Source organism: Macrotis lagotis, chromosome 1, assembly GCF_037893015.1.
Source record: "Macrotis lagotis isolate mMagLag1 chromosome 1, bilby.v1.9.chrom.fasta, whole genome shotgun sequence".
Classification (NCBI taxonomy): Eukaryota; Metazoa; Chordata; class Mammalia; order Peramelemorphia; family Peramelidae; genus Macrotis; species Macrotis lagotis.
In genome coordinates, this window is record NC_133658.1 from 117,102,728 (window position 1) to 117,116,368 (window position 13,641).

The 13,641-nt window shown below is 42.9% G+C and overlaps 1 protein-coding gene across 10 annotated transcripts in view; it reads right to left on the minus strand.

Annotated features, from left to right (window-relative positions):
* Positions 1–229: 229 nt before the first annotated feature.
* Positions 230–13,641, minus strand: part of BCL11A (BCL11 transcription factor A) — a 120,971-nt gene continuing 107,559 nt past the window's right edge. For 4 of the 10 annotated variants that reach the window (XM_074206643.1, XM_074206640.1, XM_074206646.1 and 1 more), the window contains one exon: positions 4,491–11,138. In XM_074206643.1, the coding sequence (XP_074062744.1) occupies positions 9,112–11,138 (2,027 nt within the window). In that variant the 3' untranslated portion in view covers positions 4,491–9,111. Of the gene's footprint in view, positions 826–4,490; positions 11,139–13,641 lie in introns of those variants that run through there. The other 6 variants (XM_074206667.1, XM_074206695.1, XM_074206686.1 and 3 more) reach the window with 6 other exon arrangements.

Genomic DNA, 13,641 nt, shown 5'->3' on the forward strand with positions numbered 1-13,641 from the left:
CCACACTTCAGCATTAATAAACAGCAATACTATTACTACATTAATTATGATATCCCTATGATTTAGTCCTAGAGCCCTGCATTTTGATTCTCCTGGAAAATTTATGCTATTTTGTGGATGTTAACCTCTTTTGCCTTCCTCACCTTCCCCCCACCCCACCAACTACAGACTCCCACTCCCTCTCCCCACCCAGTGGTTATCTGTAGCAAATGGATATGGCAATACAAACTCATAACCAGCTGCATTGTCTTTTAAGCATTAAAAATTAAAGAACAAGCAAGCAAAACCTAAAGCTCCAACATTTATTGTGTCAATGTTAAGCACAAGTTTTAAAAGACAACGTAGAATGTATAGAAACAATGGGTTGGGGGACTCATGCTCTTTTCCACAGTACAGGTAATTAAATTGGCTGGTTTCAAGAGGGCTTCAGCGTCACCCAAAGACAGTGACAGCCAATGGGCCCTATAACATGGGACTGATTCACTGTTCCAATGCGATTCTGTTGTTTTTTTGTTTCTGTTTTTGTTTTTTTATTAAAAAATATAAATAAAATGGCGCTGCAGGCCCAGACGGGAAGGACTCCGCAGGACTCTGTCTTCACAGGACGGCTTCTTGGAGGCTACTGTCAGAAAACATCACAAACTAGCAGGATGACGGACCACGCTCTGATGTCGGCTGGGCGGCAGGACATCCCACCCTGCCTTGGGTGGGGGGGAAAGGGCATCAAATTTTCTCAGAATTTAAGGGCTCTCGAGCTTCCATCCGAAAACTGCCACACATCTTGAGCTCTCTGGGCACTACGCCGAATGGGGGTGTGTGAAGAACCTAGAAAGAGGATGGGGACAGAGAGGGGGGAAAAAAAATACAGGTGTAACTTGGCCCAGTGACATTCCATTCTCTTCCTAGCCTTTTTTTTTTCTTTTTTTCTAATTAACTTGAATTCAGTCACAGACCTGAGCTTTTGGAATCTCAAACCCAGGCCCCATACTCTCTTGTCTCTGGTTGCTTTCCCCACAAAGGTTAAATTCCCCACCCATGCGTGCCCACCCTGGGCTGAGACTCTCTCTTTCATATCACATCACAGTCCTAATAAACTCTTCAGGACATGTATGGAAGGAAACATCCTTCCCCCTCCCTCCTCTCACCCACCCACCTTCAGTGAAAAAAAAATGCAGGTAACAAGACAAGTTATATGTACCCGGGTCCTTTCTTTCTTTCTTTTCTTTTTCTTTTTCTTTTTTTTTTTTTTTTGATTGGAGGGGAAGGGGAGAAGGAAAGGAGAGTAAAGGAGGGAAAAACCAAAACAAAAAAACAAAAATAAAAATCAATGTAAAGCAGCACAACAAAAACATGGAATGTCATCAAGTTCAACGTCAAAGCAACCAAAGATTTACAAGAGTCGAACGATTCTCTGCAGAGAAAACCAGAACCCCAAAAGGTTACCCCCAAATTTCACCAAACCTGCCTGTAGTTTCTTTGGAAAAAAAATGCAGTTCAATTTTGGTGGGGGGGGGGGGAGAAGGAGGGGTAAAAAGAAGCATTGTTGAAGAAAAAGGGGAAGGGAAGAAGGGGGTGGTATTTTCTTCCTGGTTTTCTTCCCCTCCTGTGTACAGTGACTTGAAGCTGCAGGACTGGGAGTCCGGATGTGCTGAGGAAGACCACCACTGTGGTATTCCAGGCCTCGTTGCCATGGTGACCCGAGGCAGGGGCTTGGGGCCTCTTCTCCCCTGACTTGGCGCTGGAGGCCCAGGGTCTAGCTGCTCTTGTGTATCCCCCCCTCGCTGAACCACAGGGACCAGCCCTGGGCCTGCGGCGTCCAACAAGGACCAGGGAACATTGAGAATCCCACAGGAACACCTCTTTTTAAGTAGGATTCCCAGGTCCCACTGCCCAGACGCTGGCATTGCCTCTCTTTAAGATGAGGATGTCCCAAACAAACCGCTTTGTCATCTCTCTTCCCCCATTGACCAGTATTTTACAGCCTTCACTGGAAATCAAAGTACAGTTGCAGGTTGAACACTTAACTATTTACAAGTTTATTTAATAGCACATCCCCCTGTCTAAATATTCAAGGCCCTACTTCAAATGAAAGGATTTTACGGAAATCCCTATTTTCAGCCATTTCTGCTTTTCCTGTGGAAGACATACTTCACACATTTCTTTTTATACTTCCCACAGGAAACTCTTTGTCATTTTTACAGAATGAAAAAAAAAAACAACAACCAAAAACGGTAGTTGGATCCACCATGGAGTTGTGCTTGGGCAAGGTTACACACTTGATACAACAGCCCCAGAGCTCTGAACTTCTGCTCTCCTCCCCTGCCCCGTTAGGGAAGAAGGAATCAATTGCATCCTAGGACATGGATTCACGGTGGAACGATAGAAAGAGAAACCCATCCCCCTAAAGGCTGATTCAACAACCATGTGTTTTGAGCAAATGAAACAGCAGGCTAATGAGTGCTGAGAACATCAAGCAAGCACGCCCAATAATCCAAGTATACAATTGGCAGCGAGAGTAAAACCCTGTGACACAGGCACATCATCCCAAATTCCAGCCCTGTGGCCCGATGAGTCCATTTCTTTGGAAATAGGCCCATTTATTCTTAATGGGGGGGGGGGGGGGGGGCATCTGCAAGAGTCTCAAAAACCACCAAAGTAAATTTACTAAGAGGCTTATGTTTTTTTTTTAAAGTTAAGACTTTTTGAAAGGGGAATAAAAAAAGTCAATTTGGAGACTACTATCAATCTTCTCAAGACTGGCAAAAATTTAACTAACTTTTAATTTTTTAAATAGGCTGGCCAAATAAATAGATAAGTATGGGCCCACTCATGAATACTCCCAACTCAGAAACATGTTAATAGAACTGTAATGGATACATAGTTACAGCAGTTAATCATAAATAATGTTTAAATTTATATGAATGGTGTTTAAAGACAAATGAAAAAAATCCATTTCCCTCACTTACTCTCTCTGTCTATCCAGTGCTTGAAGGAAGGCAGGATAAAACCATCCAACTTCTTTCCAGGAAGGCCTGAAAAATCCTGGCTCTTAGCAGAGTTTTATCTATGGATAAGCAAGTCATCCTACCTTCTTGCTTTCTCTATTTTAGACTTATTTCCAAATGGTCCTACTTCCCTGACTTTTCTCACTTAGAGCTTTATATAAGTATAACACACATTTGGGGAGGAAAATAGCTGCACAATGACACACATTCATTCTTCTGGAATAAACTCAAAAATTTCATATTTCTTGAGATTGTCAAGATAACTTAAAGGCCATATATATATATATACTCATATCACTTTTTATATGCCTTTGAGTGTAGAGCCTCTGAGGTTAAAGGACCCCCCAACCTCAACCCTTAAAATTCAAAGGCTATTAAATGCCCTAAGAGGGCATGGAAGGCATATCCTTTAAAAAAAAAATCATTCTGGACAAAAAAAAATCAGTAGGCAATGAAAATTTTAACAAAAAGTCTTTGTAATGCCATTCCAATAATTTTCCTGTTCATTTAAATATAGTTTTAAAGTGGAAATAAATAGCAAGGTTCATTGGAGAGGGAGAATGCTGGAAGGTCAGGTTTATAGGGACACATTGCCTCGTAAGTCCCCACAGGGATATAACACTTAAGTCTGTTTCAGAATTCTTAAAAAAAATCATCTTAAAGTGGTTTCTGATTTTAAACACCATGCATTCATTAGATTGTTGGGAAATGTACAGTTTGCATTAAGATATTCGCTCAGCACTTGGAATCTAACCTCTATGTTCTTGCTTTCTTATTTTTGTTGACTAATCCTTGATGCATCTACTATTGAGGCAGCTTCAGAAATAATCTCTCAAAAGAGAGCTTAAGCAAGTCAGGAGACTAGGTGAACTGAAGAAGCTGTCATGTCTCCCACTAGATTTATTTAGCCTTGTAAAGGCTTAAATCAAAGACAATTTCTCATTCATCAGAGAGTGAATCATCATCCCTCCCCCAACACCACCATGATTTAGAAATTCTAAATTTGAATTATAAATATATATACGTGGAGTATTATATTAATTCAATACTATATATCAGAATGCAAACCTAATTACACTGAAATGTTATACATGGAGAAATTAAAATGAGTACTATGTATATAAAAAAAAACCTGTTTAGCTGCAGTAACAATTTTCTATTAAAAGAATAACAGGGATAGACTGACTTTAATAGTGGTAGAACTGAAGTCATGTAGTCCCCAAAGAGAAAAGCACTGGTTATGATTTCTGCTTGGTCCCAGTACTGTGTTAATGTCTAATTCTGCCTTCCCTAAAGCACCAACATCCTCCCTGAGCCTGGTTTTTTGACAGTTATCAAGCTCTTTTGAATCCATCTGTTCTCTCCCCCCTCCCCCCTTTTTCATCATCCAATCTCTTCCACACTAATAAGCAACTGTATATCTTGCCTAATATTCCCCTTCCCCTTCCTCACCCCCACCCACACCCTCTAGTCCTCACCCCTCAAAGGAATAGAGACATCTCTTCAACAGGCCAGGATTGGGGAGGGGGGAAAATGGATGTCTTCTCCCTCTGTACAAATGGTAAGTTTTTTTTTTTCCCTGAGATCAATAATATGACATCCATAGGGAGAGTGCCACCTATAAGAAGGCCAGATGGGCTCACTAACCGGGCAACAATGACCACCACCACAAGAAGACAACAGAACATCTCTGGCTTTGGTTGTACAAAAATAAAAACAATGTCATATCCATCCAGTTACACTAGGAACAGCGAGACACGATATCACGGAGAGAATGTGTTTTAATAAAGCAAAAAGATGCTGCAACATGCAGTATTTATAAAAACCGACAACATGCACAGACCTCTCTTAAGAAGGGGTTAAAAAAAAAAGACCCTAAGTTGATTCCAGATTTTAAAGACAAATCTGTGCACAATATTTCATAAGCCTTCTGGTTGTTCAAAAGATAAGTGAAGGGGAGTTCCCAACCTTCCATTTGCTGTCAGCCAGTGAAACACCATAAACAGGTCTGTAGAGTTTTAGGGCCGGTTTGTCTGATCTCAGATTCACAATGCAACACATCTCGTAAAATCAGAGGCTGTGCATGCCCACACACTATCGGTGGTTGCTTTGACAAAATGTGTCACACTTTTCCGTGTGAAGCACAGGTCGAAAATCTGGAGTTCACCTGTTGCCATCGTTAGGGTCTTGGGTGGGGGTTGTGAGGGAAAAGGGAAGGGGAGGAGGAGGTTAGTTTTGGTTGGATAGAGGGTCTAGCAAGGAAACTGGAGGACGATTCTTTTCTTTTGTCCCATGTGTTCCAGATGGGGCAGGAGAAAAAGTCCCTTTCACAAACAAGACCAAAAAAAAAAAAAAATCCCAAAGGAATGCCATGTGGACAATGCCATTACAGGGAAGATGTAAGTTTATTTCTGAATGGCTCTATTGCTATAGCAGGGTAGAGGAAACTTCAATATATCCACACTGAAAAAAAAAACCAACCAACATCTTCTATGCTCTTGAAAATTATTCTAGAATTGTAAAGGCTCAAAACTATTTCCCTGGATTGAAATGTCTATTCTAATATGATCCGTCTATGTTCCTTTAGGATATACAACAACACACGTCAAAATGCCCACAGAAAGAATCCTGAAAAAGACTGACTGGCCTTCTCTTAAAATCTGTTATTTTCCTGAAAGTAATTTTACAGAGTGTGTCAAATGAGGACACAAGAAGCTTACATTGTGTACTTTAATTTTTTTTTATTTTTTCAATAAAGGGACAAAATGGGTGTATGAACAGGTTAATGCAGACAACTGCCAAAAAAACACAGACAGTGGTTTTTCCAATAGAACTTAACAAAGACCAGAAAACAAATACAATAAAAAGCCAGGTTGTAATGACCTTTGGTCATCCAAATAAAAAAAAATAAAAACAAAGAAAAATAAAAGATCAAATTAAGTGCCTCTGTTTTGAACAGGGCACATAAGCAATAATAAATAGTGACTCCCATAGTAAAAGATAAAATTTCAAGTTACGACAAACAGCTTTCATTACAGGAATAGAAAAGGCCAATAACAAAATATTCTGCATTGCCATTTACAAAAAAGTATTGACTAAAGCGGGCTTTCTCTTTAATATGCTTTGCATATGAAATTCTTTCCAATCTAAATATAAAGCACCATTTAGTTTTTGGCAATGAAAAAAACTGCAAAACATTGTTTTTTTTTCCTTTTTTTTCTTTCTTTCTTTTACTGCATAATGAAGTTAAAATGCTGGAATGTAGGGTGATAGGAGAGGGACAAGAAGCACACTACATAACAAACCAACGTTATTAGCTTGCAGTACTGCATACAGTATGGCAGCAGGAAAAAAGAACAAAAAAAAGATATGTACAACCCTCTGTGACAGCCATCAGTGTGACATTCTAACAGGTTTTTGCCAAACAGCCATTATATGGCTTCTTATCTGTATAATGTCACACTTTTTTGTCTTTTTTTTGAAACATACAAATAATTTGCACTATATTATCCTGCCAAATTAAAAAAATATACTGTGGCAGCCTGTGTTTTTTTTTCCACTACCAAAAAAGGTACATTGATACCTTTTTTAAGAGAACAAGCAACAATTAAAAATACAAGCTTCAATATAAATACTATAGTGCCTAACACTAGGTGAACATTTAATTCAAATACCATTCTAGAAATACAGAAAAAAGACCATAAATGTGTTTTAGCATAGGAATCAACATGAGTGTGCATTTTCCTATATTTAAGTACTATATAATCTTAAACCTTTCCCCAATGTATGCTTTATACAACCTGAAGAGCGGTGTATATCCAAGGCATAAAATTTCCACTACCATTTTTAAATGGATAACAAGTCTTGTAACACCACCAAGACAATGGAACCCTAAATGCAGTTCCCCCCTAAACATAATGAAGTGTTTTTTTAAAAAAATTTCTTAACATTTATATTTAAAAAAGTTTTTGTACAAAAATCCTTGCACTGTAGAAGCGAAAGCAATCATTCATTTCTATGTTAAGTGTTTTCTGTTTCCATTCACAGCGCTGCAATGTTTCGTCCAAGTAAGTAAGCTCATTAGTCAAGTAAATGGCTGGCAAAGTTTTTTTTTTGTTTTTTGTTTTGTTTTGTTTTTAATGCTCATCAATGAGATTGTGTTCAATTTTTTTTTCTCTCAGCATTCTTGCAACTTTTCCCTTAAGTATAGACCTGTAAACTGGGAAAATTGTACAGTGCACTTAATTGTCCTAACTGAGCAGTCTTATTTTATACTCAACCTCTGTATCTCTGATTAGAGAAAAGATACAGACACATCACAGGCAGAGTCAAGTGCTATTTGAACACCAACTGGGGCGGATGCTAGCTTAATAAAAAAAAAAATGAATCCTGTTCATGTTAACAGAAATAGCACACAGTGTATGAAAAAGAAATGAAGTACAACTTTTAGGGAGCACAGACATACATACTGCTACTCTTAAAATCTTTCTCCTCTTTATTTTAGAATGTCACATTTAAAAAGCAAGTCTTAAGAGTTCATAGTTAATCATCATTGTATCAATATTAGCTTATACACCTGTTCTAGTTTAAAATGGCAAACAGTACCACATTGTGCTAATGATCACAATTATTTTGTTTTTCTATCTGTTACACTCTGTAAAATCTTATTGCCAGCCTCTTTTTTTTTTATATGGGTACACAAGGTCTTAAAGTTTATAATCTGATTGTCAGCTTGACAATCAAGTGGATCTGGATTTATTTGTTTTGGTGCCAGAATCAATAAAAGATATTATTAAAAGTAAATATCTTCATAAAATGAATTTCCTTACTAGTGTATTTAATCATGTTCCAGGGCCTTTGCACGTTTCACATTCAATTTAATCATTGATTAAAAAAAAATAAAACTTTGGGCAAAAAAAATCCCATTTCTTTTAAGCTCTCACCAGGAGCAAAATAGCTTTTTTATACTGCTATAATCAGTTCTGTTTTTATTTTTTTATAAAAAAATTAAACTAAAGGGAGAATGATGATTAACTAGGACATATTGGGTCATATTTTTAGGTAGCCATTGTTGTGAGAAATACAATATAGAATTCATATGCTGGGTCCTACAGATTTATCACCTTACCCAATGTTGAATTAAGCTACAAGTTTATAACAAGTAGGAAGAACCATCAACATGGTTTTGATAGATTCAAGGCACTCATATTTTTTAAAACCAAATGATAGTACAAATTTGCTTTTATCTCGTTTTTTTCCTTAATTTGTCCATTCAAGGCCTTTTTTCCCCCCTATCCAATTGATACATTTAACCCTTTAGAGACAGACATCTAGCTAATACAGCATTTTTTTTCAGTGCTATTCATCCTGTCCATAGAGGGTTAATTCAAAGACTGTCTTTTCCTCCACATATTATAAAACAAAACTGTACATGATATGTATTACAGAAGTTATGCAGCATGGTCTTTTTCTTTCTCTCTCTCTCTCTCTCTCTCTCTCTCTTTCTCTCAGTCTCTCTCTCTCTCAGTCTCTCTCTCTCTCTCTCTCTCTCTCTCTCTCTCTCTCTCTCTCTCTCTCTCTCTCTCTTAGAACGGAACTGGAAACAGCAACATGTTTGCTCAGCAACTAATCAGGGACAATTTCAAATAGCCATAACATACCATACATGCTGTCTAAAGTCAAAATAAAAAAAACATACACAACATGTAAATTATTGCACAAGAGAAAGGCTCAAAGTTTGCGTAAAATGCAATAGTATTGCCCCGATAGAGAACATGCATTCAAACGGTGAGAACATAAAGGAAAAAAAAAAGGGAAAAAAAGGAAAAAAAAGGAAAAAAAAGGTGTGCTGGTGACAAGCACTTTTTCTGTATATTCTTAGCTTCCGTTATTTTTTTTTTTGTTTGTTTGTTTGTTTGTTTGTTTTTAAATCACGAGGGACTAGAAAAAATTCTACTGGAGGGGAGAGGGGCGGGGTGGTGGTGGTGGTGGTGGTGGTGGTGGTGGTGGTGGTGGTGGTGGTGGTGGTGGTGGTGGCGGGAAGGGGCGGGGTCGAGAGGTCTAGGGCGGCAAGGCGGGGAGGGGTGGGGCCGGGGTGGATATACCTCTATTCAGTTTTTATATCATTAGTCAACACTCGATCACTGTGCCATTTTTTCATGTGTTTCTCCAGGGTACTGTACACGCTAAAAGGCATCTTACAAATTTCACATTTGTACACGTCCTTGCCCACCTGGCCGTGCGTTTTCATGTGCCTGGTGAGTTTGCTACTCTGCGCGCAGGCATAGTTGCACAGCTCGCACTTATAAGGCCTTTCGCCCGTGTGGCTTCTCCTGTGGACAGTGAGATTGCTACAGTTCTTGAAGACTTTCCCACAGTACTCACAAGTGTCGCTGCGTCTGCCCTCTTTTGAGCTGGGCCTGCCAGGGCCCGGGCCACTAATGTGCGGGGTGCTGCCGCCGCTCCCCGTGCCGCTGCGGCCCGAGATGCCTCCGTCCATCTCTCCGGGCGGCGTGGAGAAGCGCAAGCTGCCGTTCTCCGACGAGTGCTCCGAGGACGAGGCGAAGGGCGATTGTCTGGAGTCTCCGAAGCTGAGGAAGGGGTCTTTGAGCTGCCGGGAGGCGGCGTAGCCGGCGAGCCACTGCGAGTACACGTTCTCCGTGCTGGGCATAGCGGCGGCGGCGGCGGCGGCGGCGGCGGCGGCGGGCAGGTCGAACTCCTTCTCCAGCTTGATGCGCTTGGAGAAGGGGCTCAGCGAGCTGGGGCTGCCCAGCAGCAGCTTCTTGGAGAGGCCCCCCGGCGCCGGCTCCCCCGGGGAGCAGCCGCGCCCGTTGACGGTGCCGTCGTCGAGGCGGTCCGACTCGCCCGCCACCGAGTCTTCGTCGCAAGTGTCCCTGTGCGCCTCGGCCTCGGCCAGGTGGCCCCGCTTGTGCTTCTCGCCCAGGACCTGGTGGAAGGCCTCGCTGAAGTGCTGCATGGAGCTCAGCACCATGCCCTGCATCACCTCCGGCAGCGAGCGGCCCTCGTCGGCCGCCCGCGAGCTGTTCTCGTGGTGGCGCGCCGCCTCCAGGCTCAGGCCGAAGCCGTAGTCCACCCGCTCGCTCTCCGTCAGCTCCTCCTCCTCCTCTTCCTCCTCTTCCTCCTCTTCCTCGTCGTCCTCCTCTTCCTCCTCGTCCCCGTTCTCCGGGATCAGGCCCGGGTCGTTCTCGCTCTTGAACTTGGCCACCACCGACTTGAGGGCGCTGCTGGCGCTGCCCACCAGGTCGCTGGTGCCGGGCTCCGGGGAGCTGGCGGTGGACAGGCCGTCGTCGGACTTGACCGTCATCGGGGAGGCCTTGTGCATGTGCGTCTTCATGTGGCGCTTGAGCTTGCTGGCCTGCGTGCAGGCGTGGTCGCAGAGGCTGCACTTGTAGGGCTTCTCGCCCGTGTGGCTGCGCCGGTGCACCACCAGGTTGCTCTGGAACTTGAAGGTCTTCCCGCAGAACTCGCAGGACTTGGACTTGGCGGGGGCCTGGGAGGGAGGAGGGGCAGACTGCAGAGGAGGGAGGGGGGGCGTGGCTAGAAAGGGCGGCTTGCTACCTGGCGGGAAGGGCTGCAGGAGCCTCTGCATGGGGCTGGGCCGGCTCGGGGACAGCGGAGGGCTAGACGTGTTCCCTGCCAACTCTCTAAGTCTCCTAGAGAAATCCATAGCGGGGGGCTCCATCGCCATGGGGTTCAACCGCAACACCCTGTCAAAGGCACTCGGGTGGTGGGTGGCCAGGGCCATTTCTTCCGCCCCCAGGCGCTCTATGCGGTGGGGATCCAAGTGATGTCTCGGTGGAGGACTAAACAAAGGGGGGGTGGGCGGAAAGCGCCCCTCGCCGAGACCCGAAGCCTCTCTCGATACCGATCCTGGTATTCTTAGCAGGTTAAAGGGGTTACTGTCTGCAATATGAATCCCATGGAGTGGTGGCTGGGAACACTCTGCACCTAGTCCTGAAGGGATACCAACCCGCGGGGTCAGGGGGCTTCCGTGCTCGCTTTCTAAGTAGATTCTTAATCCGTGAGTGTTCTGTGCGTGTTGCAAGAGAAACCAAGCACTGGTGAATGGCTGTTTGCAAGTTGTACAAGTGTAGCTGCTGGGCTCATCTTTACCTGCAAGATAACAATACAACAGGGTACAGCGAGGTTTAATCACCGGGCCTTGGAGCCAGCCAGCCGGCAGCGGCTTACTTCTCTCTCATCCCCACCCCACCCCCGCCCCCTCCACCGACCCCCACCCCACCCCACCCCACCCTTTCATCTCCCCCTCTTCTTTCACCCTCTCCGGTTGTCTAAGGGGTTCAAAAGATCCAAAAAAAAAAAAAAACGGAAAAGAGGAGAAAGGCTGAGGGCGGTGGGGCACCAGGTGGGGCATCATCCTCTCTGGAGATGATTTTTAACATCATTCCCCCCCCCCCCCCCCCATGCAGCAGCCTGCCTTTTTCGGGTTATTTCCTGAGATCTCAGAATCATCAATTTAGAGCTGGAAGAGGCCCTTGAAGTTATCGAGCCCCAAGCCTTAGCATTTTTTACAAATATGGAAACTGAGGCCCAGGGAGGTGAAATGCCCCGTCCAAGGTCACACATAGCTAGGACAAGTGTCTGAGATGGGATTTGCATCCAGGTGGTCCTGACTCCAAGTCCAGTTCTCTTTACCCTACAGGCTGCCTGCCCCCTCTAGGCCTCTAGGTTTCCTTCACCTATAGGTTACAGGGTTGAACCCCAGGATCAATAAAGCCCTACTCCATCTCTTTATACCCTACAGGCTGCCTGCCCCCTCTAGGCCTCTAGGTTTCCTTCACCTATAAGTCACAGGGTTGGACCCGAGGATCAGTAAGGCCCGACATCTCCCTCCTTCTCAAATTCTATAATTCTGTCTCCCAAAGCAACAAGCTCTCTAAAAGAGACAGTCATTTCAAAGACCCAATGAAAAAACAGATGAGGTCAATTCACTATGCTCTAGAAATGCTTTTTAAATTTTACAATGACTAAAAACAAGCAAATTTCTATTATTTAAATAAAAACATTTTGTGTAGTCTAAAATATCGCCATAATGCCCCCTGTAGGTAATGTGAACATTTAAGCCTAGATCGGTGATTCCCAAATAGAACTTTTTCAGCACCCAAAAGGATACCTATGGATAATTTCTCAAGGGGAAGAGGGGAGTGTCCTAAAAACCTACAGTCCAATAGGAAATAAAACCATGCCCCACCCATTCTTTAGGATGCATGGGTAAGGGGGAATTCACATAAACAAACAAACCAAAAACAAATGAAAGATGGCAGGATGTCAAAACTTCCCAAAGGTGTGACCTCACTAGGGTACGTCTAGGAAGGCATACATATCCATGCAAGTTGAAGGAACAGGGAGTTTACAGTAGCCTGCTCCTTCACAGGCAGCAAGCTGAGAAATGCTACACTATCCTCCTCCTCATTATTTTGAGTGGCTAACAACGTGAACCAAATTATACAACATCTCGTGCCCTCAGCTGAGATTCAGCTCCAGTTGAGAAAGAAACAGTTCAGCTAGTCAACTCTCTGGCCAGTAGCCAAGCAGCCTGGATAGAAGCCCTACTTAAGTCACATTATTTCTCTCACACTGAAAAGAGCCGGAGAATGGTAAATGCCACTTCGGGAAACAGCTAGCCAACTTGATTTCACTCTCGTTTATTTTGAGAGGTAACTAAAAACTGCTCCAAGGGTTTGCCACCGAACCCCAAATCGATGGATGGTCAGTCTGCTAATGGTGACATCCAAAGGGGACAAATGTGGATGGAAGGATGGTAGAAATGAGGAAGCAACTTCCCACAGGCTTCCAGGTTTAAAAAAAAAAAGACAAGATTGCATAAATTAAAATTGAAGAGAATCTACCTTTCCTTTTTTTTAAACAAGTGGCTAGACTATTTCATTAAATCCCCAGCGAGCATTTTTCAATAAGTTCTGATAAAGGGAAATAAGTCGCCACTGGGGTGAGGAAGGAGGATGAGGAATTAATCAGTTTGATGATTCCCTCCATTGAATGATTCAGAAATAAATGCCGAGGAGAGTTCTGCTCCGGAGCCAAAGACACCAGTATTCCAAAACAAGCCAGGCTTGCTAGACTTGCTTGACTACATAATGGACTCCTGGTCTTGACCTTGTAATTTACTTTACAATGCATTTATAATCTCACTCAATATATCCCACTTCTGGGCAAATCTCTTTAACAAGATTAGATGATAAGATACCAAAATTAGGTTTCAAACATTTGCCTAATGTGGGGAAAAAAAAGGCAGAGAGATTTTGAAAGAAAATGCTGACATTAGGGTCACATTATCTGCCTGTTTTTGTTTGCCTCCTCTCTTCAAAAGGAAACAAGAGGCATGGCTGAGATTATTTTCATAAATTTTGTTGTGATTGTTGTTGTCGAACAATGATTTGGAGACCAGACGGGCAAAAAACCACCATCCTAGCCCTAGCTTAAGTGACCCATTGTGGCTTTATCCCTTTGCCTCTAGGTCTCTGTTTTATTATCATATATTTAGCCTGACAATCCAAATTGAGGAAGTAAAAAAAAGGAGATTCAACTGCCTATATCAGTCATTCAACACTTTCATCCCTTCAAAAGCTTTAAAATA